This window comes from Oryzias latipes, chromosome 7 (assembly GCF_002234675.1).
Source record: "Oryzias latipes chromosome 7, ASM223467v1".
Lineage (NCBI taxonomy): Eukaryota > Metazoa > Chordata > Actinopteri > Beloniformes > Adrianichthyidae > Oryzias > Oryzias latipes.
The window spans coordinates 33347840-33375494 of record NC_019865.2 but is presented as its reverse complement, the minus strand read 5'-3'; the positions used below and the strand labels follow the sequence as shown (position 1 = coordinate 33375494).

The window sequence follows — 27655 nt, the reverse complement described above, 5'->3', positions numbered from 1 at the left end:
ACACTTTATATAACCATTTTTTTAGGAAGCAGCTGTTAGTTTGTTGCGGGTCTAGAATCATAATCCTTCAGTCTAAGCCCCCCCCCGTACCGTACCTCCCTACCTCCTTTTCCCTTCTACAGCAGCAGGTCAAAACGATAGTAAGGGCGCCCTAGCGCAAATTTCATTAACATTTGTGAATACAAGGGATTCTGCTCTACAGGGGCATTTCTTTTTCCTTTTTATTTCTTGGGGGCTCGTGCCCTGGGCGACTACCCACATTGCCCATTGGAAAAAAAACATTTTTTCACCAGCATTTACAAATCTATTCTTTAAAAATCAGACTATATGATTTTCTGGATATTTTTCTCATTTTGTTTCTCATAGTTGAGGTTTACCTATGATGGAAATTACAGGCCTGTCTCATGTTTTTAAGTGGAGATCTTGCACGATTGGTGGCTGACTAAATATTTTATTGCACCATTGTATGTTTTGAGGTATTTTATGTTTTGTTGCATGTAAATGTTTTTAAAACAGACACTTTTTATTTTGCCCTTTTTCCTTTTTCTTTTTACTGATCCAAACATTGCATCTGAACCTTGAGTTTTGTTGGACGTTGCATTCCTATTGTCAGCATGTAAAAGTTTGGTTTGTGTTCAGGCGGCTCCACTCCAACAAAGTGAGTTCTCACAATTTTCTTGAACTAGTGTGGCTGTTAACAGAATTTCTGTTTGTTTTAGCTAAGCAGTAGCGTTTTCAGTCCTTCTGAGGTTTTATGTCCTCAGAGCTGCGGGAGAAACATGCAGGGCGGGGCCTGTGGACGGCTTAATAACAGGAAGCGGCTGATGTTTGATTCCTGTGTTCTGCTTTTATTGCGACACATTTTGTTGCTGCAAAGATTGAATGATGTTTTTTTTGCCATCAGGGTAAAAGTGACGACAGCACCGACACGACAGATGAAGCTCATCCCAGCAGCAGCAAACGCTCTGGACGCTCTTTCATCGGGAGCTTCTCCAAGCGCAAGGTAGACTTTCATGTACTTCACTTCAGGCTGAAGGCCCCAGACGGACACATCCTCTGAAGAGTTGTCAACAGTTTCTCGGTTACATCTGGCCTGATGTTTTTTGGTTTGAGTAGAAAAAGGCCTCCAAGCTGAAGAAGACGTCCAGCTTTGAAGACACAGACACAGACCAGGAGAGCAGCAGCGCCTCACGCGCCCCTCCATCCCACAGCAAGTATGTCTTCATCAGTCTTCAGTCATGATAAAAAACACACAACCAGGACTCAGGAAGCTGCCCTCTTCATCCTCAGTGGACGACTAGAGTTCAGTCCACTGCGGGTGGTGAACAGTTGAACCCATTCAGGCCCCATGTCCAAACTAGTTTTTATTTATATTTTGAAGGAGCAAGTATTGGGCATGAGGGTGTATTATTGGAGGCGGAGTCACAGATTCTCATGCGTGGATTTATGTCTGACGTAAAGTTTACGATGAACCCAACTTCAGACAAGATGGCGGATGGCGCTCCACTCCATGCGGTCTTCTTCAAAGCAGAAGTTGTTCCACTTTGAGGTGCAGGAAAAAAGTGTTACTGATTTAGTGCAGAGTAGCTGGGTGGGTTTGGATTTGTAAGAAATGGTTGAGTGGGCAGTATTTCTATTTTATCTTTTGTCACAATGTTTCCGAGGACAGTAGATATGTGTGGTTTTTGCTAAGTATTCATAGGGTAGGTGAGGTTTTCTAGAAAAAACAGTGGGTGTGGCTTTTTCTGGAAAACAAGGTAGCCCCCCCCCCCCCCCCCCCGACAGTGTGGGCGTGACTAGAAAAATCAATGGGTGTGGGTGTAGAGATTTTTTTTAACGTTTTCTAGTAGACCTCAGTTAAAAATGGTGGGTGGGTGCTATAAGAAAATGGCCCCTAAAGTTGAGGTTATTTTAGCCCCCCCGTGCTGTGTGATGTAATCAGAGCCTTCACTGACCCACAGGAAGAAGAAGACCATGAAGCTCTCCAGAGCTCTGTCCGACCTGGTCAAGTACACATGCTCAGTGGGCCTCTACGACATCGAAGCTCAGGGTGAGCTGCAGTCCCAGGCCCGCAGGTTTGTGTCAGGAGTGGCAGCTGGAGGGAGACCTTTGTTTTTTGTTCCAGCGGGCTGCAGCTGGCAGGTTTCATCGCTAAGTGAGACCAAAGCTCACCAGGTGATGCAGCAGAAAGCCACATCCTTCATCCTCTTCAACCAACGACAGCTGTCCCGCATCTACCCTTCCTCGTACCGCGTGGACTCCTCCAACTTCAACCCGCAGCCTTTCTGGAATGCAGGCTGCCAGCTGGGTATGAGCCCCCCCTCCTTATAAACCTGCTCTCCCACCTAGCTTCCTCACAGCTTCCTGACAGGTTAACCGATTCCTTGCAGTTGCACTCAATTACCAGTCTGAGGGCCGCGTCCTGCAGCTCAACAGAGCAAAGTTCTATAGCAACGGCAACTGCGGATACATCCTGAAGCCCACCTGCATGTGTGAAGGTCTGTGCTCCTCAGAAACACGTCACAGCTTGTGTGTTTGTGTGTCAGGAGGCAGAGACCTTAGTTATGCTTCTGGCCACGTCAGGTGCCTTTAACCCAAACCTGGAGGACCCCGTGCCGGGACGCATGAAGAAGCAGCTGGTGCTGAAGATCATCAGCGGACAGCAGCTGCCCAAACCCAAAGACTCCATGCTGGGAGACAGAGGAGAGGTGCTCCAACACATCAATGCATCCCAAATACACATTCTGACTTCTGATATCAGATATGTTGATGACAGGACTCTTCTGTCTGAAAGTGAAGCAGCGTAAAGATGCAAAACACAAACTTCATTGGGCTACAGTCATGGCCAAAAGTTTGGAGAATGACTCAAATCGTAGTTTTCACAGAGTTTGCTGTTTTCTCTGTAATATAACTGAAATAGAATTACAAGCACTTCATACGCTTCAAAGGCTTTTATCAACAATGACATCAGTATTTGCAGTGTTGGCCCTTCTTTTTCAGAACCTCTGCAGTTCCAGTGGACATGCTCTCTATCAACTTCCTGACTGATAGTAACCCATTCTTTCAGAATCACTTCTTGGAGTTTGTCCGAATTAGTGGGTTTTTGTTTGTCCACCCGCCTCTTGAGGATTGACCATAAGTTCTCAAATGGATTAAGATCTGAGGAGTTTCCAGGCCATGGACCCAAAATTTCAACGTTTTGGTCCCAGAGCCACTTAGTTGTCACTTTTGCCTTGTTGCCCGGTGCTCCATGGTTCTGGAAAATGCATGTTTGTCACCAAGCTGTTGTTGGAAGAAGTTATTGTTGGAGGGTGTCTTGGTACTATTCTTTATTCATGGCTGTGTTTTGGAGCAAAATTGTGAGTGAGCCCCCTCCCCTGGATGGGAAACAACCCCACACATGAATGGTCTCAGGATGCTTTACTGTTGGCGTCACACAGGACTGATGGTAGCGCTCACCTTTTCTTCTCCGGACAAGCCTTTTTCCAGATTCCCAAACAATCAGAAAGAGGCTTCATGGGAGAATATGACTTTGCCCCAGTCCTCAGCAGTCCATTCACCATACTCTTTGCAGGAGATCAATCTGTCCCTGATGTTTTTGGAGAGAAGTGGCTTCTTTGCTGTCCTTCTTCACACCAGGCCATCCTCCTAAAGTCTTGGCCTAACTGTGTGTGCAGATGCGCTCACACCTGCCTGCTGCCGTTCCTGAGCAGCTCTGCACTGGTGGCACTCTGACCCCACAGCTGAATCCTCTTTAGGAGACCATCCTGGCGCTTGCTGGACTTTCCTAGACGCCCTGAAGCCTTCTAAACAAGAATCGAACCTCTTCCCTGGAAGTTCTTGATGATCCTTTAAATTGTTGTTGCAATCTTAGTTGCCATAATATCCTCGCATATGAAGCCATTTTTATGCAATACAATGATGGCTGCACGCGTTTTTTTGCAGGTTACCATGGTTACCAATGGAAGATCATGTCAAGTCTGCCATTCTAACCCCATCAGTCTGACAGAATGATCTCCAGCTTTGTGCTCGTCAACATTCTCACCCGAGTTTGATTTGATTTGATTTGATTTATTGATTTATTTCAAGCATTGTAGTCAAAGCAATAAAAAAAAAAAATTACACATATTTATCAAACTCATTACAGAAATGATGAAATGCATAGATTAAAAAGACAGAAAACAAAACAAAAACGTCACTTAAGTCACATTTGCTTAATTAAATACAGTGATCATTAACTGAATTATAAGTAGAGTTTGATTTATTGCTTGAAAAGGAGTGGGAAGAAGCAAGCTTATATAATCCCACCCCTACTGAGTTCATTCATTTGATAGTTTTACAGTGTTTTAAATCCGGTTCTGATCAGATAGATTCTCTTCAAGTAACAAAATCCAGTGCCTAGAAATGATTGATGATCTTCAGAAAACATTCATTTATGATTTCAGTAAACAGTAACGATACCGATATGTAATAATAATTGATTATCATTAGAACACATGATAACATCAAACCAGTAATTATTGCTACACATTGCAGATCAAGTAAATAAAATCAATAGCTTATTGATTGTAATTTAAACATTTCAGTAATCATTATTGCACATTACAATGTAACACTCATTGGTTGTAATTAAAAGAGCTTTGATTATTTCACCACAATCAAGTTCACACACGTATTTGGAATTATTCAAGCACCTGTTGATCCTTGAATCCTCTTATCTTCATATCCTGAAATAAGAGTTTCTTTATACATTTTCTTGAATATTTGAATATTTGAACATTGTTTGAGCTCATTACTTAAACTGTTCCAAAGTTTAGTGCCACACACCGACACACAGAAACTTTTCTTTGTGGTTCTTATCAATTTGATCTTGAAGTTCCTACATCCCCTCAGTCTGTAGCCTCCTTCATTTTCTAAGAACTGTTTTTGGATGTTGGATGGTAACAATTTCCAGCTGGCTCTGTATAAAAGTTGCGCAGTGTAAAAATCAACAAGGTCGTGCAGTTTTAAAAGTCTTGATTGATAAAATAGATTGTTTGTATGATCAAGATATCCGGCTTTATGTACAACTCTAACGGCTCGTTTTTGAAGTAGAAAGAGAGGATATAGTGAGCTCTTGTAATTATTCCCCCAAATTTCTATACAGTAGGTGAAATATGGTAATATTAAAGAGCAGTACAATAAATATCTACTGTTGTATCCTAATATATGTTTAGATTTATTTACGATTGAAATACTTTTTTGTATGTGTCTGATGTGAGGCTTCCAACTTAGTTTGTCATCGATAAAAACCCCTAAGAATTTGGTTTCTGTAACACGTTCAATAAAGTCATTATTTATTTCAATTGAGAGCTCTTTATTTGCATTGTAGTTTCCAAAAAACATCACTTTGGTTTTATTTAGGTTCAAAGACAATTTGTTGTAATCCATCCATAGTTTTATATTATTTAACTCTGTGTTCATCACCTTTATAAGTTCCCTTTGATTGTCTGTAGAATAGAATATATTTGTGTCATCAGCAAATAATGAGTTTCATAAGCTTTGAAACATTGAATATATCATTTATGTAAATATTGAATAGCAGCGGGCCCAGAATTGATCCTTGTGGGACACCACAACTTATCTCTTTGGTTTCTGATGTATATTCATCAATCTTGACAAATTGTCTTCTACCGTTAAATAGCTTTTGACCCAAGTTAGCGCTAGTCCTCTTATCCCATACACTTCCAGTTTGTCAAGTAGGATGTCATGATTGAGAGTGTCAAATGCTTTTTTTAAGTCAATGAAAATTCCAGCTGCATATTTCTTTTTGTCCAGAGCATTTGTGATTTCCTCCACAGCATCAATGATAGCCAATGACGTTGATCTATTTTCTCTAAAACCATATTGGTTTTCATTTATAATGTTATATTTTTCAATAAATAAAGCTAATTTATCATTGAATATTTTTTCTAAAATTTTTGAGAATTGTGGAAGAAGAGAAACAGGTCTATAGTTTGTAAATTGGTGTTTGTCTCCACTCTTATAGACAGGAATCACTTTGGCTATTTTCATTTGGTTTGGGAATCTCCCAGTTTGTAATGATAAGTTACAAATGTATGTTAGAGGCTTAGCTACACTATGAATGACCTTTTTCACCACCTTCATATCTATGTCCTCACAATCTTTTGAGTTTTTACTCTTGAAATTATTCACAATTGATATCAGTTCATTTTCGTTCACATCAGAGAGAAAGATCGAGTGTGGGATCCTTTCGATGGGTGGATTATTGTCTTTGCTAGTTTTGCATTTTGGAATTTCCGCTGCCAACTCTGGACCCACGTTTACAAAGTAGTTATTGAGACCGTTTGCTGCTTCATTGATGTCATAGCTTTGACCCTTCTCATCTGTAAAGTAATCTGGATAAGTTCGCTTTTTTGTCCCATTTTTAATGATGTTATTTAATATTTCCCAAACTCGCTTTACGTTGTATTTATTTTGATTCAGTAGATTGTTGAAGTACACTTTTTTACTGTAACGTGTTATTTCAGTTAGTTTATTTTTATATGACTTATATCTTTGTTCAGTTTCTTTTATCCTCTGTTTTAAGAATTTTTTATACAGGTTATTTTTCTTTTTACAAGCGTTTTGTAGACCGGTGGTTAACCACGGGCATTTGGCAAATTTGTTCTTGAATTTATAAATTGGACAGTTCTTATTGTAAAGTGACATAAATTTTTCTAAAAAACATTTATAAGCAATATCGACATCTTTCTCTCTGTACACAGAGTTCCAGTTTTGTCTGGATAAGTCATTATTCAGAGCATTCATGGTTTTTTCATTTCTTAGCCTTTTGTAGACTGGTTCTTTTATAATTTTCTTTGTCTTCACATTGTTGTCAAATAGTGCAAAAACTGGTAAATGATCAGTTATGTCACATATCATTAGTCCACTCATATGAGTGTATTCTATATTATTTGTAAAAATATTATCAATGAGAGTAGCACTTTGAGTAGTGATTCTGCTGGGTCTTGTTATGGTTGGATATAAACTCATAGCATACATTCTGCTGATAAAGTCGTCTGTTGCTTTATGTTTATCAGATCCATATTGAAGTCTCCACAGATGTATAATATTTTGTTTTTTAGAGAGGTAAACATCTTTTCCATCCAGTCACTGAACACTTCTAAGCTTGACCCTGGCGACCTATAAACACAGCTTATAATGACATTTTTCCCTGAATTGTTACATATTTCAATTGTAAGACATTCTAGTACTCCATCCACTGCGACAGACAATTTATCAATTACCGTAAACTTCATATTTTTTTCCACATATATTGCGACTCCTCCACCTTTTTTGTTTACTCTGTTCACAAAGTTAAGTTCATAGTTTTCCAATTCAAAGTCAGCGTCCTTGTCGCGGCTGAACCAAGTCTCAGATATGGTTATGATATCAAAGGGATGCTCCATATTCTGTAGATAATCCTTGATGTCTTCAAAGTTGGTATACATGCTTCTGCTGTTAAAGTGAATGATTGACAGTTTTTCTTCTGGGTTAACAGAGTTTTTAAAGTCATCTATGCTGTAATATTTGCAGTCCATATTAACAGTGGAAAAGAATTGATCAGGGTCGATGTCTTGAAGGTTGTTGTCATTATCACTGAATATTTGAAGGTCGGTTTGCTCACCATTCAGATCTCTCAGAGTTGTGGTTGCAGGTGATTGTTGTAGAAAAAGTGTTTTTTTTAGAAGCCATGGATAGTAGAGTTTGTCTCCTCATCTCATAAGACCAGCATCTTTACGCATCTCTTGTTTAGACTGTAGTGGGTAAATATTTTTCCAAATCTTGCAGGCTCCTGATAAGAATAACCTTGGACTGCTCAGGGGATCCACAGAGTTTGGCATAAATTTTACAGTCTTTTACCCAGGTTCCTTGAATTTTCCCCTGCTTTTTCAAATAACAATCCCTTCTGGCGATGTCGGCATTCCTTTTCGTGAGGTTTTCATTCATGAAGACATTGGTTCCCCTCAGATTTCTTCCTTGCTTCAATAAAGCTGCTTTGTGTTTCCGATTGACAAACTTTAAGAGGATTGCTGGTTTGTCGGTGTCTCTTCTCCTGGGAAGCGGTCTGCAGATCTCCACATTGTTGGTGTCCAGAGAAATTCCATTGGACTTTAGGAAGTCCTCCACTTGTTTTTCCACAGAGCTCGTCTCCTGCTCGTCGGATTCCTCACCGTTCCCGGCGGTCACTGCATGCGCGTATGACCGGGGTTTGATTTTCAATCCGGTGATTATCACGTCGTTAGATCTGGAGATCTGCTCTTGGTCATCCATTCGTTTCTCGATTATATCCATCCTGTTGAAGCACTGCTCCTGCAGAGCCCGGACCTGCTTCACCTCTCCGATAGCATCCAGAATTTGTCCATGAACAATCTTTATAGCTTTGATCTCTTCCAGCACAAAATCAAGTGTCTTCCTCAAGTCCTCATATTCCTCAGACACTGGGTATCTTCTCGGCATGTTTAGAAATTGCTTTTCTCAATATTTACGCTTTTATGCGGTAAATAGAGTTGAGAACTGCAGCTGCTCTATGCCTGCGTGGCGTCTTCTCCGAGAGCCGGAAGTGAAAAAAGTTAACAAGACGATGATGATGACGGTCATTCTCAAAACCTTTAGCCACAACTGTATATCAAGAAATTTAAGCAAATGACTGACAGCAAACATAACACTCATCTGAGGTTAAGTGTCTTCACATTCATGCTGCTTATTTTGAGCATCTGAAGCTACAGCAGCTGTTCTGGGCGGCTGAGGTGGCAGATTTCCTCAATCTGCTATCCCGTGTGGGCGTCTGGGGGGCACCGGCTACCACGGCTGCCTCGCCTGTAGCTGGGATCTTGTAAATACATTCTTTAAAGTGGATTTCTTGATTTTTCTTTGTGATTTTCACTCACTATTGAAATAAACCTACCATTAGGATTAAAGACTGTCGATTTCTTTTTATGTGGCCAAACTTACAAAAGCAGCAAGGGATCAAATTCTCAGTTCCTCCGCTGTAGCTGATGCCGCATATTCAGGAACACAGCAACAGTAGCTTCATGTTGTACTCTTGTTTTTGGAAGGCAGACTTTCTTTCTTGAAGTCATTGTGTAAAGACAACAAATAACCATATAATTAAAAAAAAGCAATCAAAAATCAATGAATACACAGGCGGATTATCTGTTTTCAGGAAATCTGCGTATGCAGTTAGACACAAGCAGAAGTAACTCTGCGGTCTTAGTTTCAACTGGAAATGTGTCTCACAGGTCCTTGCGTAGAGTCCATCGATGTTATTAGTAGTAGTCTGCATACCAACTGATGATTTTAAGGCCTGTGACTTCTGAAGGTTTCAGCACAATGCTGTGTCTGTCTGAACCGTTTTCATTTCAAAAGGCTTCACCACACGTGAGGCTTTTAAGGGGAAACTGATGAATTGGTTTGTGAATTTTGTGAACTCATTCGAGGTTTTTGTATTTTGTGTTTATGGACTGTAGGAAGACCAGCAACCACTGTGTGGAAGCTAATGAGGTCCAAATAAACCTTAGGCCCACTCCCACCAATATATTGTTAATCTATCAAACAATTACACATTTTTTTTACCTCCATCTTGGGGTACAGAGGTGATTCAGTCCCTCATACAGCTGAATCAGACTTGTATGTAGAGTTCTTTGTTTTTGCTCAGAGCTACAGGACGTTAAAGTCTTGCTGTATTTGTCCTTTGTTTTTATAATATTGCAGTTCACATTGACTCTTAAACTCTTCATGTTTACCTATAGAGTAAATAAAGCCAAAATGTTTAGGATTTTGAAGCTCTAAATTACTGGGATTTTTGTGTTTCACATGTGTGAGTTCACACTCGCTGACAGTCTGTGTTTTTCTGAGTGTGATACGGGTGTCACGTGTGCGTTTCTCTGAATGCTACAGGTAACTGCGTTTTCATGTAACATCCCCAAGACTATTAGAAGATTATACTGTGGGCTGATGAGATCAAGAGGAACTCCCTGTAACATGTGAATTAAGGCTAACACAGACTTTCAAACATGGGGGACAGGGAGCCAGAGTCCTTAGGCGTAATCTCTTCAGACCTGGTGTCCACATGCGTGAACATCATATTTTGGGTTCGGTTACCACAGAAGTTAATTCTGCTTTACTGGGGCCTTGTGACCGTGTGTGTAGAGGGATAGCTCAGACCTTGGCTCGGGTCTTAAGAGGTTAAGACTCTTTTGCATGCAGTGTCTCTTGAACAAAGCTGTGGATGTGGTTGTCAGATTATCGACCCCTTCGTGGAGGTGGAGATCATAGGCCTGCCGGTAGACTGCTGCAAAGAGCAGACCAGAGTGGTGGACGATAATGGTGAGTGGATCACTCTGAAAGTCTTCTGCTGAATTTCTCCTTGTGACATTAACCGAGTTCTATTCTATTCAAACCCTTTTTTGAGAAAGGGATTAGCGGGCTTTGTGAGGGTGTCTGACATCATCTCTGGTCTCCAGGGTTCAACCCCATGTGGGAGGAGACTCTAGTGTTCATGGTGCACATGCCCGAGCTGGCTCTGGTGCGTTTCCTAGTGTGGGATCATGACCCCATCGGGCAGGACTTCATTGGGCAGCGCACCATTTCCTTCAACAGCATGATGCCGGGTAAGACTGAAACCCACCTTCTCATGTCTGTTCCTGTCTGGTTGTTGAAAGCTTCACTTCAAATGCGTCTCAAACTGCAATCGTGTCCTGAATCTGAAATGTGTCTCTCAAGCGCAGCATGTTTTCTCGGACTCAGCTGCAGGTCTCTGGAGTTGTTGTTCCTCCTTTGAAATGTTGTCAAAGCCCCCCAAAGGGACACTAGGGTGTCTGATATCGTGCTGAGTCGGCAGTTTCTCTGACAAAACTTTACTCTGCAGGTTACCGCCACGTGTACCTGGAAGGCATGGAGGAGGCCTCCATCTTTGTTCATGTGGCTGTGAATGACATCAGTGGTAAGGTACGTGCTGTAGGGGGGCAACCCTGAAGATGGAACACCCTGACCTGATGATATTTAAAAAATAACAAAATCTTAAGTTGTGGTTTCCTGTCACTGCTGAAGTACTGAGCTCCTGTGGCCCCAGAGGTTCACTGCAGGGGGGGTTTCGCTGGTAACATTGGGGGAGCTGTTGCATTTTTAGCTGATGATCTGTGTCTCTGATTGTTGCCATGTTTGTTCAGGAGGCATCAGTGTGGCTTACATGAGTCTGTCTTGTTTGTCCCGTCTCAGCTTTTTTCTGTTTTTCTAATTTTTCTTTTTTATTATTCTCTTCTTTCTTTCTTTTTTCCCGCTGACTCTTGGGTCTGTCTGTGTCCTTTTTTGTTTTCAGTGCTCCCAGTTTCACCAGTCGCTCCATTTAGGTGCTGAAACTTTTAGGAGCCTTGAAGCTGCTGCTCAAATCTCAGGTGTAGTGAGATCCAGTTTTCTGCATGAGTAACTCCGCCCACCTCAGCAAAAAATCTCTCCCCATTGAGAGCCAACGCTAAGCATTGTGAGCGTCCGCCCAGCTCATGCCTCACATGAGTTATGACGGCTTGACCTGCTTGCATCGTCACGTTTCCCCTTTGGTCCAGTGTTGTCAGCTAAAACCTTATGGAGAAAGATGAGCCGGGGAATCTGACATAACCTAGTTTGTGGTTCTGTGCCGAGTCATCATGTGTGTTTCTGTTAGCATTATTGTCACAATTTGACTGTCCCATCAGTTCTGGGTGGTGATAGCCAGCTGTGTTCACTGGTTTACTGATGACAGAAAGAAAAAATGCAGCATAAGCATATCATATCATAACAAAGGACATTTGGAAAAAGCATGGATTTAAACTGAGTCATTTCTCTTAAAAAGCAAAACAATTTTAGAAAAGATTTCCCTGAAAATTATGAGTCTGCGACCTGTCAGGGGGCAAAACATCCATCCAAACTGAGTCTGTTCTCTAGAGTTTTCCTTCATCCTTTATTTCTAACATTTTCCTAACTAGGAAAAACTAAGATATTGAACCTTTGGGTTCTTGAACTTGTGGAACAGCTGCAGACACTTTCCCGTCTCTTCAGCTCGAGCAGGACTTTGGTGATGTTCACCTGGTGGAGAAGCCCCTCCCCTTACCCCCCAGAACATGACAGTAAAAAGTGTTTTTGATCAGAATGGTCAATAATTCTGTGGTCTAAGAGGTAAAGAGGAAGCTAGCTGCTAATGCTAGTTAATGAACTGGCAGGCTACTGGAACAAATGAGTTTAATTCTGGGTTTTCTTATAGAGGATGTCGTTTTAGGAAAGTACCGTTGATCCACTTAGAAAGAAGAACATAAGAAGTAATGCATCATGCTTTACCTGCTCATTAGCATGCTGGTGTTCCATGTTCCATCTTGGAACCTCTTGGCATTAAAAATGCAAAACCACACCCCATTGTATATATCCTCCACACACACGCGCGCACGCAAACACACACACTCACACACACACACTCCTTTTTACATGGATGAATTGTATTGTAAATGCAGTTAAGCTTCACGCAAAGAGGTTTTCAAATCAAACCATCTCATTTTAAAAGGGCAGCCTAGTTATACTTTGGATTGGATCCATTGGATTGAATTGAAATTCTATTTACTTAAGAGGGGCAAAGAACAGTTTGAAGCTTTGTTGGCTCCATCCACATGTCAGTCAAAAGTAGTCACCGCTAATAATACTAAAATTTCAGCTCTAATAATCCAACAATATTAAAACTGCTTTAAGAATGTCATAAACAATAGATGTCAGAATTAATAAATGAGAAAACAAATGTTCACGTTTTTGACACCAGCTTTTAAAAATACATTTGTGGTTTAAAATCTGATCTTAACAAGGAAGTCCATGGAGAGTTGCTCTCCTCTGACACCAGCCATCAGTGGTTTTTATACGGTAAATATTAGCGGCTGGATGGCTTCATTGGCTGGGTGTAAGACTCATGCCTGGGAAACCAGAGTTTCATTCCCAGGGGGCGCAATGAGCTTCATCCAGTGTGTGAGCTTCATCCTCACGCTAACGCACACTGCTTAAATGGAAATGGAATATACTTGTAAAGCGCTTTCCTACCTCCCTCAAAGGCCCAAAGCGCTTAACAGTCAAAGTCCCAATCCCCCATTCACACACACATTGATGGGGGCTTCACTGCCGAACACTGGCACCAACCTGGAACCACAAGAGGTGCCCAAGGTCACTTCAACATCTGGGCACTCAAGGCGGGAATCGAACCCACAATCTTCTATCTAGGTCGACCGCTTAACTATGTAGCCGCAAGGGGGCCCAAGTGTGGGTCCCCCTGTGCCGGTCCCCAGCTCGGGTAAAATACAGGGTTGTGTCAGGAAGAAAATCGGGCGTAAAACCACCTGAGTGAGTCGGTGAAAGCTGATTCACCGTGGCGAGCCCTGAAGGGAGATGCTGAAAGGTGAACAACATCATCAACATTTGAAATTCACGTTCAGCTAGTCTAAAGTTTTGACACTTGGCCCTTTTTTTTGTTTTGAATCTCACTGCTGGTTGCTTGAGTCAGGCCCAAAAAGCAGCACAGGCAGAGCAGGTGGGAAGGAAGCAGGACAGCTCTCACCACGTGAGGAATTGAACACCATTATTTTCTTCATTATTCTTAGTTTTGACATTTTTATTGTCTTTTTCCAATTTTGATTTTGGTTTATAGTTTTTATGCATAATTTTTTGATGTGAGTGAACAATTTGTTTGGAAGTTTTTCCTACAGTTTGGGCTTTTTAGACACTACAATAATTCCTCTTTTTATGTTTTATGTTTTTTAACATGTTGCTATGTAGAGTTTTACTATTTAATTTTATCAGCAACTATTTTAAAATGTGAGATCTTGTTCTTAATGTTTTGGAGCTTATGTTCTAACAGTAGACCTCAGGAACAAAAGCAAATCCTTTTGTTCATGTTTGTTCATACAAAGAAAAAAATCCACACAAAGTCTTGTTTCTTTTTCACTCAGTGGCCTCAAGTTTATTAATGGAAAAGAACCATTTAGACGTTTAGATTTAGTACTGGGGTGTCATACTTGATTGCTCAGGTGGCCAAAATCCTGAAGGTCGCGCTCCGAACAGGATAAAAGTTTATTGAAAACGCTAAAGCTAAACTTTTTTTAAATTTTTATTTTATTTTATTTTTCAAATAAACAAAATCACAGACAAGCAAAACAAACAAACAGATCAGTGCTCTTTAGATCATTACACAACAGAATGAAAAAAATACAAGTAAATAAATAATTGCCAGTTACACTCTATTCAATAATATTTACAGGCCGTCCAAATAGGCCATAAAAAGAAGAAAGAAAAATGCAGTCTCAATGCAGAGCTAAATCATTTTGACATTCTGAAAGTGTTTTATTAATGGTGTCCAGAGTTTATTGTGAACAATAACTGAGGCAGTCCTGACATGGTGAATTTTTTCCATGTGGATGAGAGATAGCATGTCAGTGACCCACACTTTAAAGTAAGGAGAAATCCTAGATTTCTATTCTCGCAAAATGTGTCTTTTTGTAGTCATCAACCCGAGTTCTAGTGGCTGCTGCATTACAGTTGGGATAGCTCTAGTACATATGCAGCCAAAAATGGCAAGCTCTGCATCGGGTGTAATAAAGCAACTATAGGCTTTGGAATACCAGTCAAATATTCTGTTCCAGAAGCCAGCCAATGAGGGACAAGACCAAGAAGCATGAGCCAATGTGCCTTCAGATATTTTACATCTATCACAAATGGGAGTAACTGAAGGATATATTTTGTGCAACCGTACTTTGGAGTAGTGGAGCTGATGGATGATTTTAAATTGTATCAGTTGGTTGTTTGCTGTTAACAGTGCAAGAGTGAATCTCGGATAAACACTTTTCCCACATTGATTCTGATATTTCTATGCCCAACTCCTCACTCCAAGCATCTTTTATTTTTGTTGATGTCACCCTGGTGCTGCCATCGAATGCACTATTCTGGAAACCAAATGTCTGGAGCCAGGGGGACTTTTGAAAATGTCATAAAGATCATGCTCAGCTGGAAGATCTTGAAATAATTTAATTTTGGACTGCAAGTAATGTCTAATTTGTAAGTACCTATAGAAATGTGAATTGGTAATGTTAAAGTTTTGTTTAAGTTGATTAAATGATGCAAATTTGTTATCTATGTACAAATCTTCAAGTTTAGTCAAACCCCTCTCATTCCATTCCTGATCAAATTTGTCAAGGAGGCAAGAAAGAGTGATTTTGGCATATTGGTGACTGAACAGAAATGTCCGGCAAAGAAAGAAAGCTTCTAATTTGATTTCAAATGTGCACCGATTGTTTTAGGACAAAACCCAGTTTTCGGAGAGACTCCCCCCTCTCCAGTTTGGAAAAGAGCAAAGCCTGTAAACATGAGAAATCTCCCACTCCGCCAGCCTCCATCTTAACCCACAGTGGAGTGGTGGGACCAATGGTGTCTGGTGATCCTTGCTGCCAGAACATCAATGCTCTGATATTGGCAGCCCAGTAATAGTGTTTGAATTCCGGTAGGCCAAGACCTCCTTCCAACTTGGATTTTTGCCAATGTGACTTTGAGATTTGAGCATTTTTATTATTCCAGATATAAAAAGTGATTATTGAGTCTAACTCCTTAAAAGAAGGAGGCTGTCAGGTAAAAAGGGAGATTCTGACATAGATACAAGAATCTAAGCAGAGAGACCATTTTTATAGAGTTTCTTCGGCTGATCATGGATAAGGGAAGAGTCTTCCAAGACTCAATCTTCTGCTTTAATTTTGATACAAATTTTGTGAAATTCAAGGTAAAGATTAATTTCAGGTCTTTGGGATTAGTCAGGCCCAGGTAAGTGAAATGGTCATAAGCTATTTTAAAAAGAACATTTTGAATAGAATTTGGCGGAAACGTTTTAGATAAAGGCATTAATTCCCTTTTAGTCCAATTTATTGTGTACCCTGAAATTTTGCCGAAAGATGTAATCAAATCAATTAGGAGGGGCACAGACTCCCCAGCATTCCGCAAATATAGCAAAATATCGTCTGCATACAAGCTAATAACAGTTTCTGTTCCTCCAATCAGAAGGCCATGGATGTGTGGATGTGCTCTTATTTTAACAGCAAGAGGTTCCAAAGCCAAGGCGAACAGGGCAGGAGAAAGAGGGCAGCCCTGCTGAACTGAACGCTGTAACGGAAATGGCGTTGATCTCTCCCCATTAGTCAGGATTGAACACAATCTTAGTTTCACCCAAGATATAAACGTTTCACCAAACCCAAACCTTCGCAGCGATTCAAACAGGTAAAGCCATTCAACCTGGTCAAAGGCTTTATGCACATTAAGACTCGTAACCACAGCTCCATCCGAGCCATTGTGGTCGGCAGATGGTGTTTAGAAGACGCCTAACATTGGAAAAGGAAAGTCTGCCTGGGATGAATCCTGTCTGGTCAGGGTGGATAATAGAAGTCAAATACGTGTTTAATCTGGTTGCTAAAATTTTGGTCATTACCTTCCGATCAAAGTTTTGGAGAGCAATGGGTATGTAATTAGCTGGATCGGCCTCGTCTCTGCCTTTCTTCAAGATTAAGGAGATGTTGGCTTCATACAGAGTTGTGGGTAATTTATCTCTGCGTTTGGAGTCGCATATCATCCTAAGCATGAGAGGAGCAAAATCATTACAGAATTTTTTTTAAAACTCTGAGCCAAAGCCATCAGGGCCTGAAGCCTTGCCTAATGGAAATGACTTGATGACTGCAATCACTTCTTCCAGTGTGAAGTCGGAGTCGAGATGACGCCTTGCAGCATCAGTTAACCTGGGCAAATGAAGAGAGCCAAAGAATATATCTCATCTATCTCATATCTCATATATCATATATGTCCAGCTGTGATAAGTTCTGATCAGAAGAGTAAAGTGTCCCTTTTATGGTTTCTGGAGCCAGTCCTGGCTCCTGTGGGGTGAAGTGGGTACACCCTACAGACCAGGGGGTTGCCAACCAGCGTGCAGCGCATGTGGCTCTCTCATCCTTGTGCCACGGCTGTCTTTGTTTTTTTTTAAATAACTATTATATGTTCTAAGATTTCTGCGTAAAGTTAATTAAATCTGTGGTAGAGCCCTCCAAATATCGTGTCAACCTGCTGCTATGATGACCGTATTTTGCGCTCTCTGTGTAGGACACACTGAGGAGCGCGGGGTAAACAACTCTGTGTGAACAGGTGGACAGGTAGAGAGGAAAAGCAGGTAGATAGGCGGGGGAGGGGCTTTGACTCACCGCTTATGATTGCAGAGGGTGATGCGGCTCCCTGTGTTTTCATTTCTGAACATGATTACCATGCAGAACTCTTCAAAATAATAAACCCGATCTCTGCACATTCTCCATGTCTACCATGCATTGATAAACACAGAGACAGCTCCATGTAGCGATCAGACGATTACTTTAGCTGGAAGCTCCTCCCACATGCGGCTGCAGTGTCAAGCTTTAAGAACACAATTTCTAAGAGGCGGGGCGGGGCGGCACACCTCCAACAATAGGTTACATGACAGAGCCCGGCCCATTAAGCGCCTCTGCCTGGTGCGTTCACGGAGCTTCAGTACATAGAACTCCAACAGCCACACAGCCTAACGTAGTCCGCTATTATATATTCATGAGGGGAAAAACCTGCTGAACCGAACCTAAAACCACCCAAATTATGCATCCACGGCCAAAGCCATTTTTACCCGCAAATGTAGAACCCAAAACCGCCCAATTGGGCGGATCTGGCAACACCGCTCAAAGATTCTGTGTGCTCTGCTGCCAACTAGCTGTCGGAGGGTGAAGTGGAAAACAAGAGTCAGACACTAAAAGACATTCGGAGATAATTAAATAAATATCTTCCTGGCAGCATTTTGAATCGATACGAGTATCGATTCAAAATGAACTATCGGGATATTTTGCCGAATCGTTTTTTTCTTACACCCCTAGTTTCAGTTTTGGTGGAGAGCCTGAAAAAATATGTCTACATCTTACAGCTGCGCACTAGCCCCCCCCTAAAACTAAACTTTTAAAACTAAACTTTTTCTACACGTAAAAATAGACTGACAATATTATTCTGGAGTAAATTAAAACCTAAATAACTGATATGTTTCTCTCCATTAAAATATATCCTGTCACAATTATAAAAGATAGAAATAAAGTAAACATAAAAAAACATTGACATTTCTTTAATCTTATGTCTATCTATCTATCTATTTACCAAGGCTGTGTCCCACCAAGGTGGGGTAGCCTAGACAGGGGACACAATTTTAACTCCCTCCGTCTCTTCCCCAAACCCTCCTCCTTCAGTGTGCGTGTGTGCGTGCGTGCGTGCGTGTGTGTGTATGTGCGTGTGACTGGTCTGAGGCCTGGTCTAAGCCACACCACACTGCACCAGGGTCAGCTGCACATTCCAGTGTGGGCACCTCCACAGCAGGGCCTCAGCCAAGGCTGGTTTCCCCTTGCCGCTTCATCTTATGTCATTTTATATAAAAAAACAAGCTTAAATTTTAAAGATACCAAGACACTTTGCTCTCCATAAAAATATATCCTGTCAAAATTACACAAATTAAAATAGGAATATGCTGCATAAAAAAACAAACAAACCTGGAAATATGAATTTCTTCTTTTCAGCAATAAATCAAATTCTATTTCCTTTGCTCTTTTGACATTTGAACAGAGCTGGACACCTGGTATCATTTTTTGTCAACAAGTTGGTTTTGTGTTTGATTTTGGGGTCCTTGTTGTGGAGATTCTCAGGATGGACTGCAGGAGCTCATCAGTGAGACGACAGCTGTCTGCTGTTAAGTTAGTCATCATCACTGAGAGGAGCCTCTCACACAGAAATGTGCAGCCACATATGCACAAAGCTGTAGACGGAGCTGGGGCATTTCTGCATGAATGGAGAGGATAAACTGTTCAGTCCTGCAGTGTCGTACTTTGCCTGCAGTGTCGTACTTTGCCTGCAGTGTCGTACTTTGTCTGCAGTGTCGTACTTTGTCTGCAGTGTCGTACTTTGACTGCAGTGTCGTACTTTGTCTGCAGTGTCGTACTTTGTCTGCAGTGTCGTACTTTGTCTGCAGTGTCGTACTTTGTCTGCAGTGTCGTACTTTGTCTGCAGTGTCGTACTTTGTCTGCAGTGTCGTACTTTGTCTGCAGTGTCGTACTTTGTCTGCAGTGTCGTACTTTGTCTGCAGTGTCGTACTTTGTCTGCAGTGTCTTACTTTGTCTGCAGTGACGTACTTTGTCCGCAGTGTCGTACTTTGTCCGCAGTGTCGTACTTTGTCCGCAGTGTCGTACTTTGTCTGCAGTGTCGTACTTTGCCTGCAGTGTCTTACTTTGTCTGCAGTGTCGTACTTTGTCTGCGGTGTCGTACTTTGTCTGCGGTGTCGTACTTTGTCTGCGGTGTCGTACTTTGTCTGCGGTGTCGTACTTTGTCTGCGGTGTCGTACTTTGCCTGCAGTGTCGTACTTTGTCTGCAGTGTCGTACTTTGTCTGCAGTGTCGTACTTTGTCTGCAGTGTCGTACTTTGTCTGCAGTGTCCTACTTTGTCTGCAGTGTCGTACTTTGCCTGCAGTGTCGTACTTTGTCTGCAGTGTCGTACTTTGTCTGCAGTGTCGTACTTTGTCTGCAGTGTCGTACTTTGTCTGCAGTGTCGTACTTTGTCTGCAGTGTTCTACTTTGTCTGCAGTGTCGTACTTTGTCTGCAGTGTCGTACTTTGTCTGCAGTTTCGTACTTTGTCTGCAGTGTCGTTCTTTGCCTGCAGTGTCCCCCACCTGATTTGAAGGAAATTCTCTTTTCTATGGTAGAAAAACAAAAGCAGGATGTTCCATCTTGAGGTTTTCTTGGCACAGACAGGATTAACCAAACAAACATTTATGTCATCAGGAAAGCCCTGTGTTCATTTTTTCCCAAAGTTCACACGTCAACTCGAGCTGTTTTAGTTTTAAAAACATAGATGGGGATTAGACTCTCTGAGGGAATTGTAGGTTTTTTTGCCTCTAAAATGCTTCATTGTGTAGTTTTTTTTTTTCCTGTCATTCTGGAGCCAACAGTTGTTCTGACGTTGGCATCATCATCATCCTCATCCACCATCATCCACCAAACTATAAAAGCTCACGTTTGTTCAAAAGTCTTAGTTTCTGTGATTTTTTCTTTTTCTTTTTTAGTTTTTTTTTTTAGTCTTTTTTAGTTTTTGTTTTTCTTTTTTTATAGCAATCGAGTATTTTAGATTGTGTTTCCTTTTTCTAGGAATGATAAGAATTAAAGAATATTTTTAGAACATATAATTTGGTGACTGACATGGTGAGAGATTGCAGGTCATACAGGTATTCCAGGACATGTTCTGATAGTCATTGGTATATTCATCTTCTTCCGTTTTGTCCCTTTCGGGGCCGCGGGGCTGCTGGAGCCTATCCCAGCCACTTGTGGGCTAAGGCAGGGGACACCCTGAACAGGTCGCCAGTCTGTTGCAGGGCCACAATCACACACCCATTCACACTCACACCTATGGACAATTTAGAGTTGCCAATTAACCTATGAAGCATGTTTTTGGATGGTGGGAGGAAGCTGGAGACCCCAGAGAAAACCCACGCATACACGGGGAGAAAATGCAAACTCCACACAGAAAGGTCCCCCGTTGATGTTGTGGTTCAGGTCCCCCAGCCAGGACTTGAACCGGGGGCCTTCTTGCTGTGAGGCAAGACCGCTAACCACTGTGCCACTGTGCAGCCCATTGGTATATTCTTGCAGACAAATCCAGACCATTTCAAGCATGTTTTTCCTGCAAAGTTCTTCACTTTTCACTTCTGCTGCGTGACACTGAAAATGTGGGTGTGGAAAACCCCTTTGAATCCAGTTGGCATTCAAAGTTGGTCAGCATGTCTATCAGGGTACATTCTCAGGCAGAGCATGCTCACAGTGCACAGACTCATCCGTCTGGCTGACTTGTTGCCCCTCCCTGGATGTCGTCTAACTGCTGCTTCCGTCTCCTTTCAGGCACGAGCAGCCAGCGGCATAAAAGGTCTGTTTCACAGAAACCCAAAGCAGTCTTCCCTGGACAGCCATGCTGCTGTACAGCAGGGCCGTAAGCACCCATTCGGCGCCCACCTTCTGCGGCGCACAGCCAGCGCCCCCACCAGAGGGCAGCCCAAAGTCCGGAAGGGCTTTCCAGAGATGGACACCAAAGACTACAGTTCTGAGGGCGCCAGCGAGGAGCGGGACTCTGAGGATAAGGCATCTGCCACCGCCTCCTTCCAGTTTACGCCCCCACGGCATCACAACGGGGAATCGCTCAGCCCACCCCGAAGGAAAGGCAGCTGGGAGCACCCTGACTCAAACGGAGCTTTCTGCCCTGAGGGGGGTAAAGGTAAGGGCTCACTTCCTGACCACAGACGTCCCATGAGCGAGCCTCTGAAGCGGGCCAGCCGCCTCCGTTTTCATGAGCCGCCTGACATGAAGCCAGGGGTGTTTGCTCGTGTGGCGCTGAACAGCTCAGGCAGGGTGGGGGTGTCCTCCAACTGCATCACGTGTATGATCGGATCCGAGGAGAGTCCCGAAACGGAAAGAAGAGGTCAGTCTGAAGAAGGACGGGAAGGTGAATCCAAAGTTTCAGAACAGGAGGTGCCAGAGATGAACAAACCAACCCCCCCACCTAAAAGAAGTGATTGTCTGGAGCCTGCAACCACGCCTCACCCCCCGTCTGCCCAGGCAGGTGTACAGCAGAGTCTCCCCAAAGCTAAGTCCTACTTGGAAGAGCAGCGTCCATTTTCTCCCCATGCTCTCCTTCGAAGCATGCCCCTCCCCAGGTCTAAAGCCAGACAGACTCTGGGGCCCCAACATTTGCGGCCCCAGCCTGACTCTTTAAAGAGCAGCATTCGGTCTTGCAGCGTTCCCCGCAGGCGCTCCCCCAACGCTGTCATGCCGGCTCCGAGCCTCCCCCCAGACTGCAAAAGCAGCCTGTGCTGGCAGCAGCCCCCCCCGCCCACCTACGGCGCCGTCAGCTCGGCGCCGTCGGCTGTGAAGGTAAACGATGCTGTGGCGCTAAGTGACAGCAGCAGCTGTGACAGCTTCGGCAGTCTGAGCAGCCTGGACTCGCCCCCCATGCTGCCCCCCCGCTCTGTCCTGGACAGCCGCAGGCGGGCGGCGGGCACCCTGCAGAGGGAGATGAACGCCCTGTACGCACAGAAACTGGAAGAGCTGCGCCACATGTCCCCCATGTTCTTCGCCGGTAAGACCAGCGTCAGTCCGTCTGTGTAGAGACCCCCCCTAACCGTTAGACCCCTAGTTTTCATGTTGGGTAGCTCGTACCACCCTCTGCTGTGTAAGAGAGCCTCCAGCACCGCCCCACCTCTGACCTTCAGTCTTTCCTGGTTGATCAGTTTGACTGATTCCAAACTTTCTGTCCTGAACACTGAAACCACGTGACGCGTCAAAGGCGACGGCGGTAAGTTTGTTCCCTCAGATCTGTCCTCGTAGACTCCCTCACATTCACACCTGTGAAAGCTGGGCCTCCTGCTGACAGTAGTGGGCCTTTCCTGCTCCAAATCTGCCTTCCTCCCATGGTTATCTCACTCATTCAGCTTAGAATCTGTAGCCTAATTGGTCAATCGTCTGACGAGTTCGATGAGGGTTTAAAACGCTCAGTTCAGGAAGTCGGATGGCGTCGTTCAGGCTGAAGTTGACCGATCTGAGGGGCGAAGAGAAAACACAGGAGCCGGAAACGTTGGTTCCTGCAGTTTCCCTTCAGTCTGTGTCTCTGCATCTGGAAGTCTTCTGTCCCAACTCTAACCAGTTTATGTTACAGTCACCCCCCCCCCCCCCCCCCCCCACACACACACACACACACACCTCCCTTTGTCCCTCACATGACATGTTAGTAGAGTCCAGGCCCAGATGGAGTCCAGCTGCTGTCTCGCCCCCCTCCCTGCGTCATGTGACAGCCGTGTTTTTGGCAGTTTTCCTTCCATAAGGAAGTCCGTTTGTTTGTAAAGAACAAGTCATCAGCTGATAGTCATGAGACTCGACTGTTTCTGCTGTAAGTGCTATATCTGAACTTCCTGCACTAACCTGCCTGTCTGTTCTTCCTCCTCACCTCCTTTTCCTTTCTCCCCCTTTCCTCTCTGCTCCTTTTGCACACCTTGCTGTGCTCCTAGTGCAGAATTGAGGGGATGAGCCGACCCAGGTAAACTCCCTGCATGCTCACAGCCCCTATTGCATCCTTCACTCATCAGTCATGCTGTCTCTCAATCTTCACCCTCATGTCCACTCATCTTCGCCATAAGAATGAAGTGTTGAAGTCGAGCTCACCTTGAACACATTCTCTCTTTGGAGGTGCCAATTTAACAAAAATCTTTTGCTGTCTAGAGTTTGAACACAAAGCAAGTCTTCGTAGCCCTTCGTGAACTGTTGTCTTCACCTAAAATCTAGCCCCATCAGCCAGGACGGAACCGGAAGTCGGCCAGCGTTTTTCCTCCGTTTCAGTCACTTTTGGCGCTGCGGCAGCAGGAAAATTCTGTTCCAGAACCAGCTCACATTCAACCTGCTCTGCTCACAGAACCAGAGGTTTATCTACAAACGGGCGAGCCAGCTTCGAGGTCTGCAACCTTTAACGCCTAAAGAGCCGACATGATCACTGACCACAACCCAGCAGGAGCCGGAGTCCAAATTTAGCCTTTAGAAACAAGACACTGAGCTGTATTTATGTTATTGTTACTAAAATGATCAATTCAGGAACTGTATTGGCATCAATAAAACAAAGACAAAATAACCTTTTTTCAAATTGTGAAATAGTTTATATTTTTGACGAAGGTTCACATGACATCCTTTCAAAATAAGACAGCTGTGCCACTTCTGTCAGGTCAGCAGAAGTAATAAAAATAAAACCTGTTCTGTTTGTGAGGCATCCAACAAGAAATTCCTACATCTAGCAAACTTAAATTAAATTAAAGCTGATTACCTTACCCCTACTGAATTTGTTCAAAAATCAGCTTCACTTTAAGAATGAAGTCTGATTGTGCTTACTGACCTCAACCTGAATGATAGATAATTAGTCAGGAACTTTGTGGGATATACGTACCGTCCTTCAACTGTTTGTGAATGAGTTGAATTTCATTGGAGTTGGTTTAGTTCACTTTTTTTTTTACCATACTACTTACTTACTTTTTATTTTAATTAGTTTTTAAAATTAAACAAATATTTCTCTGTAGCCAGAGAGCAACAATGGAGGGGTAAAATATCCACATGTGGCTCCAGAGCCTCAGGTTGGGGGCCCTTAATTCCAGCTTCAATGATGAGCCAATTACAGAAAACAAACATGGGGAAAAGTGGGTGAAGCGGCTTCCATTGAGTAACGGTTAACACAAAAGCCATAAATGGGACAAATAACTCCATTAAATCCAGAGCTTCTTGGTTTTCTACAGTGGGGTCATGACTCGGATCCTAAAGGCGCCCTGCTAAATGTTTGGCCTCGTTAGCTTCCGGAGTCACACAGCTGGACGTGCTCCCTAGGCCAAAGGCTTTGGTCTAAAGGTTGAAGTCTGGCTCAACCCGCTGCAGCTCCTGTGGAGGCCTTAGTTTACCTCTCACCCTACAGCCTCCAAAAAGGCTTCAATATTACAAACTGTTGCTTTAACCCTTGTGCTATCTTAGATACCCCCCCCCCCCCTTACATTGAGGTGTTCTCCCCACCATGACAAAGGTGGAAAGATTTCATGTAATCCATGGACACCAGTGAAGATCACAAATCATTGAAGAAAAAAGGTTCAGAGCACTGTCTAGTGGGTCTAGATGACCCAACTCCCAATGGTAAAGTGCCTAGGATAGCACAAGGGTTACGGTAAACATTGCGACAAAAATGATGCTTCAAGTTTAGTGGTGACAGATTCTCTTTTCTCCACAGACTGCTCCTTGCCTCAAAATCCAGCCCCCCCTCCTCATCCTCCTGCACCCACAGCAGGCGATGGCCAGATCTTCACACCTGGACCGGACCAGAGAGCGTCTCCTCATCACCTCACATCCACGGCTACCGTTTCTTTAAAAGAGGCGACACGCAGCATCCTGTGCCCCCCACTGACAGGGAAACCTGAACACCACTCCCAGACAAACATCGTTTCTTCATCCTCCGGGAAGGATCTGCCCCGGCTGCATGATGAAGGCACCCTGCTGGAAAGCCAACACGCTGAAGCGAACTTGGCTCCCTCCCATCCCATGCTCCCCCAGGGAACGCCCACAGCCCACGCTGCGCCTCTGGCCCACACCAGGAGGGCTCTGTTCAGCGACCTGCCTGGACACACACCAATGAGGAGGGCAAAGAGCGAGGGCCACGTCCGGGCCCCCCCTGCCCCAAGTGGCCCGGTCCAGTCGGTGGTCCCAGAAGTGTCCACAGACGCCACTGCGAACGACCGGCTGTGGAGCAAACTGGAACCCGGCAGCCACCGGGACAGCATGTCATCGTCTTCAAGCATCTCCTCCAATGACACCGTCATTGACCTCTCTCTGTCCAACCTGGCCTGGAGAAGCCATGCCCACCCCCCCAGCAGCACCGCAGAGCCCCCCTGGATAAACTACCGCCACTCTGCTTTGGTCTGCTATGAGGTCCCCAGAGTGGACAAGAGTAAGTCCAACCCAAACCTGCAGCAGAGTGACTGTTCTACCCCTGAAAGGGGCCAGGACGCCCTGAAGGACCCCCCTGTTGAGCTGGGTGGGAGGAGGCACAGCTGGAGCCGGCTCTATATGGAGGGGCTCAAAAATTCGTCAGGGCGTGGGTCGTCCTCTGCAGCTGCACCGTCCATGTCCAAAAGCCTCGGGGACCTGACCTCTGATGACATCTCATGCAACTTCGACAGCAAGTATCGCAGCATCAACCGCAGCTTTGTGGTCCGGTCCAACAGGGAGCAGCACCGAAGGGGGGGTCTCACCCGACCAGCACCACAGAACAACCTCACAGAGCAGCTGCGGAGGCTCACCGACGTGGAGCCGCTGACTGCCCGTGACTTTGCCTACCAAACACAAGACCAGCAGGAGGACGCTGTGGATGAGAGTTTGGTGAGACGGACCTCCTCCAGGAGCCAGAGCCGCGTACGATACATCGCCAACCGGGCCAAGAAGGCCCAGGAGCGGCAGAGGCTGCAGGGTCTGCTGCAGGGCAGGAGCGCCAGCTTCAGCCACCCCGTGAGCCCCATCGAGGAGAGGGGGAACCCTGAGGGGGCGTGCTGTGTGACCCGCAGCCCCTGCAGCGGCCTGGACATGCTGAGTCGGCCCAATTCTACAGAGTCTCCCTCCCCAGCACAGACCGAGCCTGGAAACAGTGAAGTCTTTTTACGGCTCAAACTCTAAGAACTTCAGAAGTTCTGAGGAAAGCGGGGTTCCTGCAGAACTGTTCTTCAGGAGGACTGCATGTTTCCACCCAAAGGCTTTTTCTGCATCTGCATTCATGAGCCATGGACTGGTGAGAAGACGTCAGCATCTCATGACTTGAGTTCAGGCCAAACCGGTTTTGAATGTAGGTCCTGAGTGTGCTCCTAACCCACACACAGGCTCCAAGAGCCCATCTCCAAGAGCGCCTCCGCCTTTTCCTCCGGACAGGAAGCAGCTGCTCTGTCCTGTCCAGGGGGAACTGCTGGTCTGCAATGTTCTCCTAGTTGAGTGTCTAGCAGCCCCCAGTAGTTTACGAGAGGATTCAAGTGATACTTTTTATTTAATTACCCTGTAATGTTGTGCTTTTAACTGTGGTAAAAACTAGATTCAAACCAAGATATTACCCACCCATCCACAAGCAATATCTGCGGATCACTGCCGGTTCTGCTGGAGCAGTGCTGAGGTCCGATGGTTTGAGCCTGAGAACCGCATGCCTTCTCTACACTGAAACCACCAAGCTCTGCGTTGGTTTACAAAGTTTTTATATAAAGATTTGATATTCCAAGAGTGTTTTCTCTTTGTCTGCTGGAGGCAGTGGGGCTTCGTGTCGTAGCCCCCCCTGCCGTCCCTCATTGTGCTACTAAGACCAGATGATCCGCTGTACTGTCACCCTGCTGCCATGACCCTTTCTGCTAAATTTTAAGGACAATTTTGAATTCAAACAATGTGTAATTAAGAGCTAAATAAATCTTAAGTCCATATTAATCAGCGTATGGCGGCCCTTTCTTTCACTGGGTTGTGATCTTGTCAGCGGCGAGCCTTACACGCTCTGACATGTGAGGCCTTCAGCCCGGGTTTCTGGCCGCCGCGGCCTGCTTTAGTCCAATTATGGCCTCTGCTTTGCTCTACACTTACCCGCCACCACCTCTTTTAACCTCTCCACCCAAGGGGGAGAAAAGAACATAAAAAACATCAACCCCCTGCAGGGAGGGGGAATGTTCCAGAACAAAGACACAAAAGAAGCCAAGCTGAAAAACTCGTTACAGAAGAGAAAAAACATGTTTTTGGTCAGCGAGGATCAGGCTGCTGAGCACATGCAAATGCATGCAGAGCTTAAAGGAGCTGCTGTGAAGATGAAACCTCCAAACTCCCCAGGAAATCCTCTGGATGTGATGTCCAGAAAAGCTCTGCTGTTTGCTGAAAAAGAAACCTATGGATTGTCCAGCTTTTCACCCAAATGACTGCCTGGTTTCCTTTGACATTTGAACCTCATTCCACTTCTCTT

General features: G+C 44.2%; 1 protein-coding gene across 8 annotated transcripts in view; it reads left to right on the top strand.

The window, feature by feature from the left end:
- Nucleotides 1–27135, top strand: part of plch2 (phospholipase C eta 2) — a 134308-nt gene extending 107173 nt beyond the window's left edge. For 5 of the 8 annotated variants that reach the window (XM_011477693.3, XM_011477692.3, XM_011477690.3 and 2 more), the window contains 11 exons: nucleotides 905–1003; nucleotides 1117–1214; nucleotides 1962–2050; nucleotides 2126–2308; nucleotides 2391–2498; nucleotides 2584–2708; nucleotides 10287–10371; nucleotides 10509–10655; nucleotides 10913–10992; nucleotides 21013–21382; nucleotides 24914–27135. In XM_011477693.3, the coding sequence (XP_011475995.1) occupies nucleotides 905–1003; nucleotides 1117–1214; nucleotides 1962–2050; nucleotides 2126–2308; nucleotides 2391–2498; nucleotides 2584–2708; nucleotides 10287–10371; nucleotides 10509–10655; nucleotides 10913–10992; nucleotides 21013–21382; nucleotides 24914–26349 (2820 nt within the window). In that variant the 3' untranslated portion in view covers nucleotides 26350–27135. Of the gene's footprint in view, nucleotides 1–904; nucleotides 1004–1116; nucleotides 1215–1961; nucleotides 2051–2125; nucleotides 2309–2390; nucleotides 2499–2583; nucleotides 2709–10286; nucleotides 10372–10508; nucleotides 10656–10912; nucleotides 10993–21012; nucleotides 21383–23168; nucleotides 23198–24913 lie in introns of those variants that run through there. The other 3 variants (XM_023957094.1, XM_023957095.1, XM_023957096.1) reach the window with 3 other exon arrangements.
- Nucleotides 27136–27655: the final 520 nt, after the last annotated feature.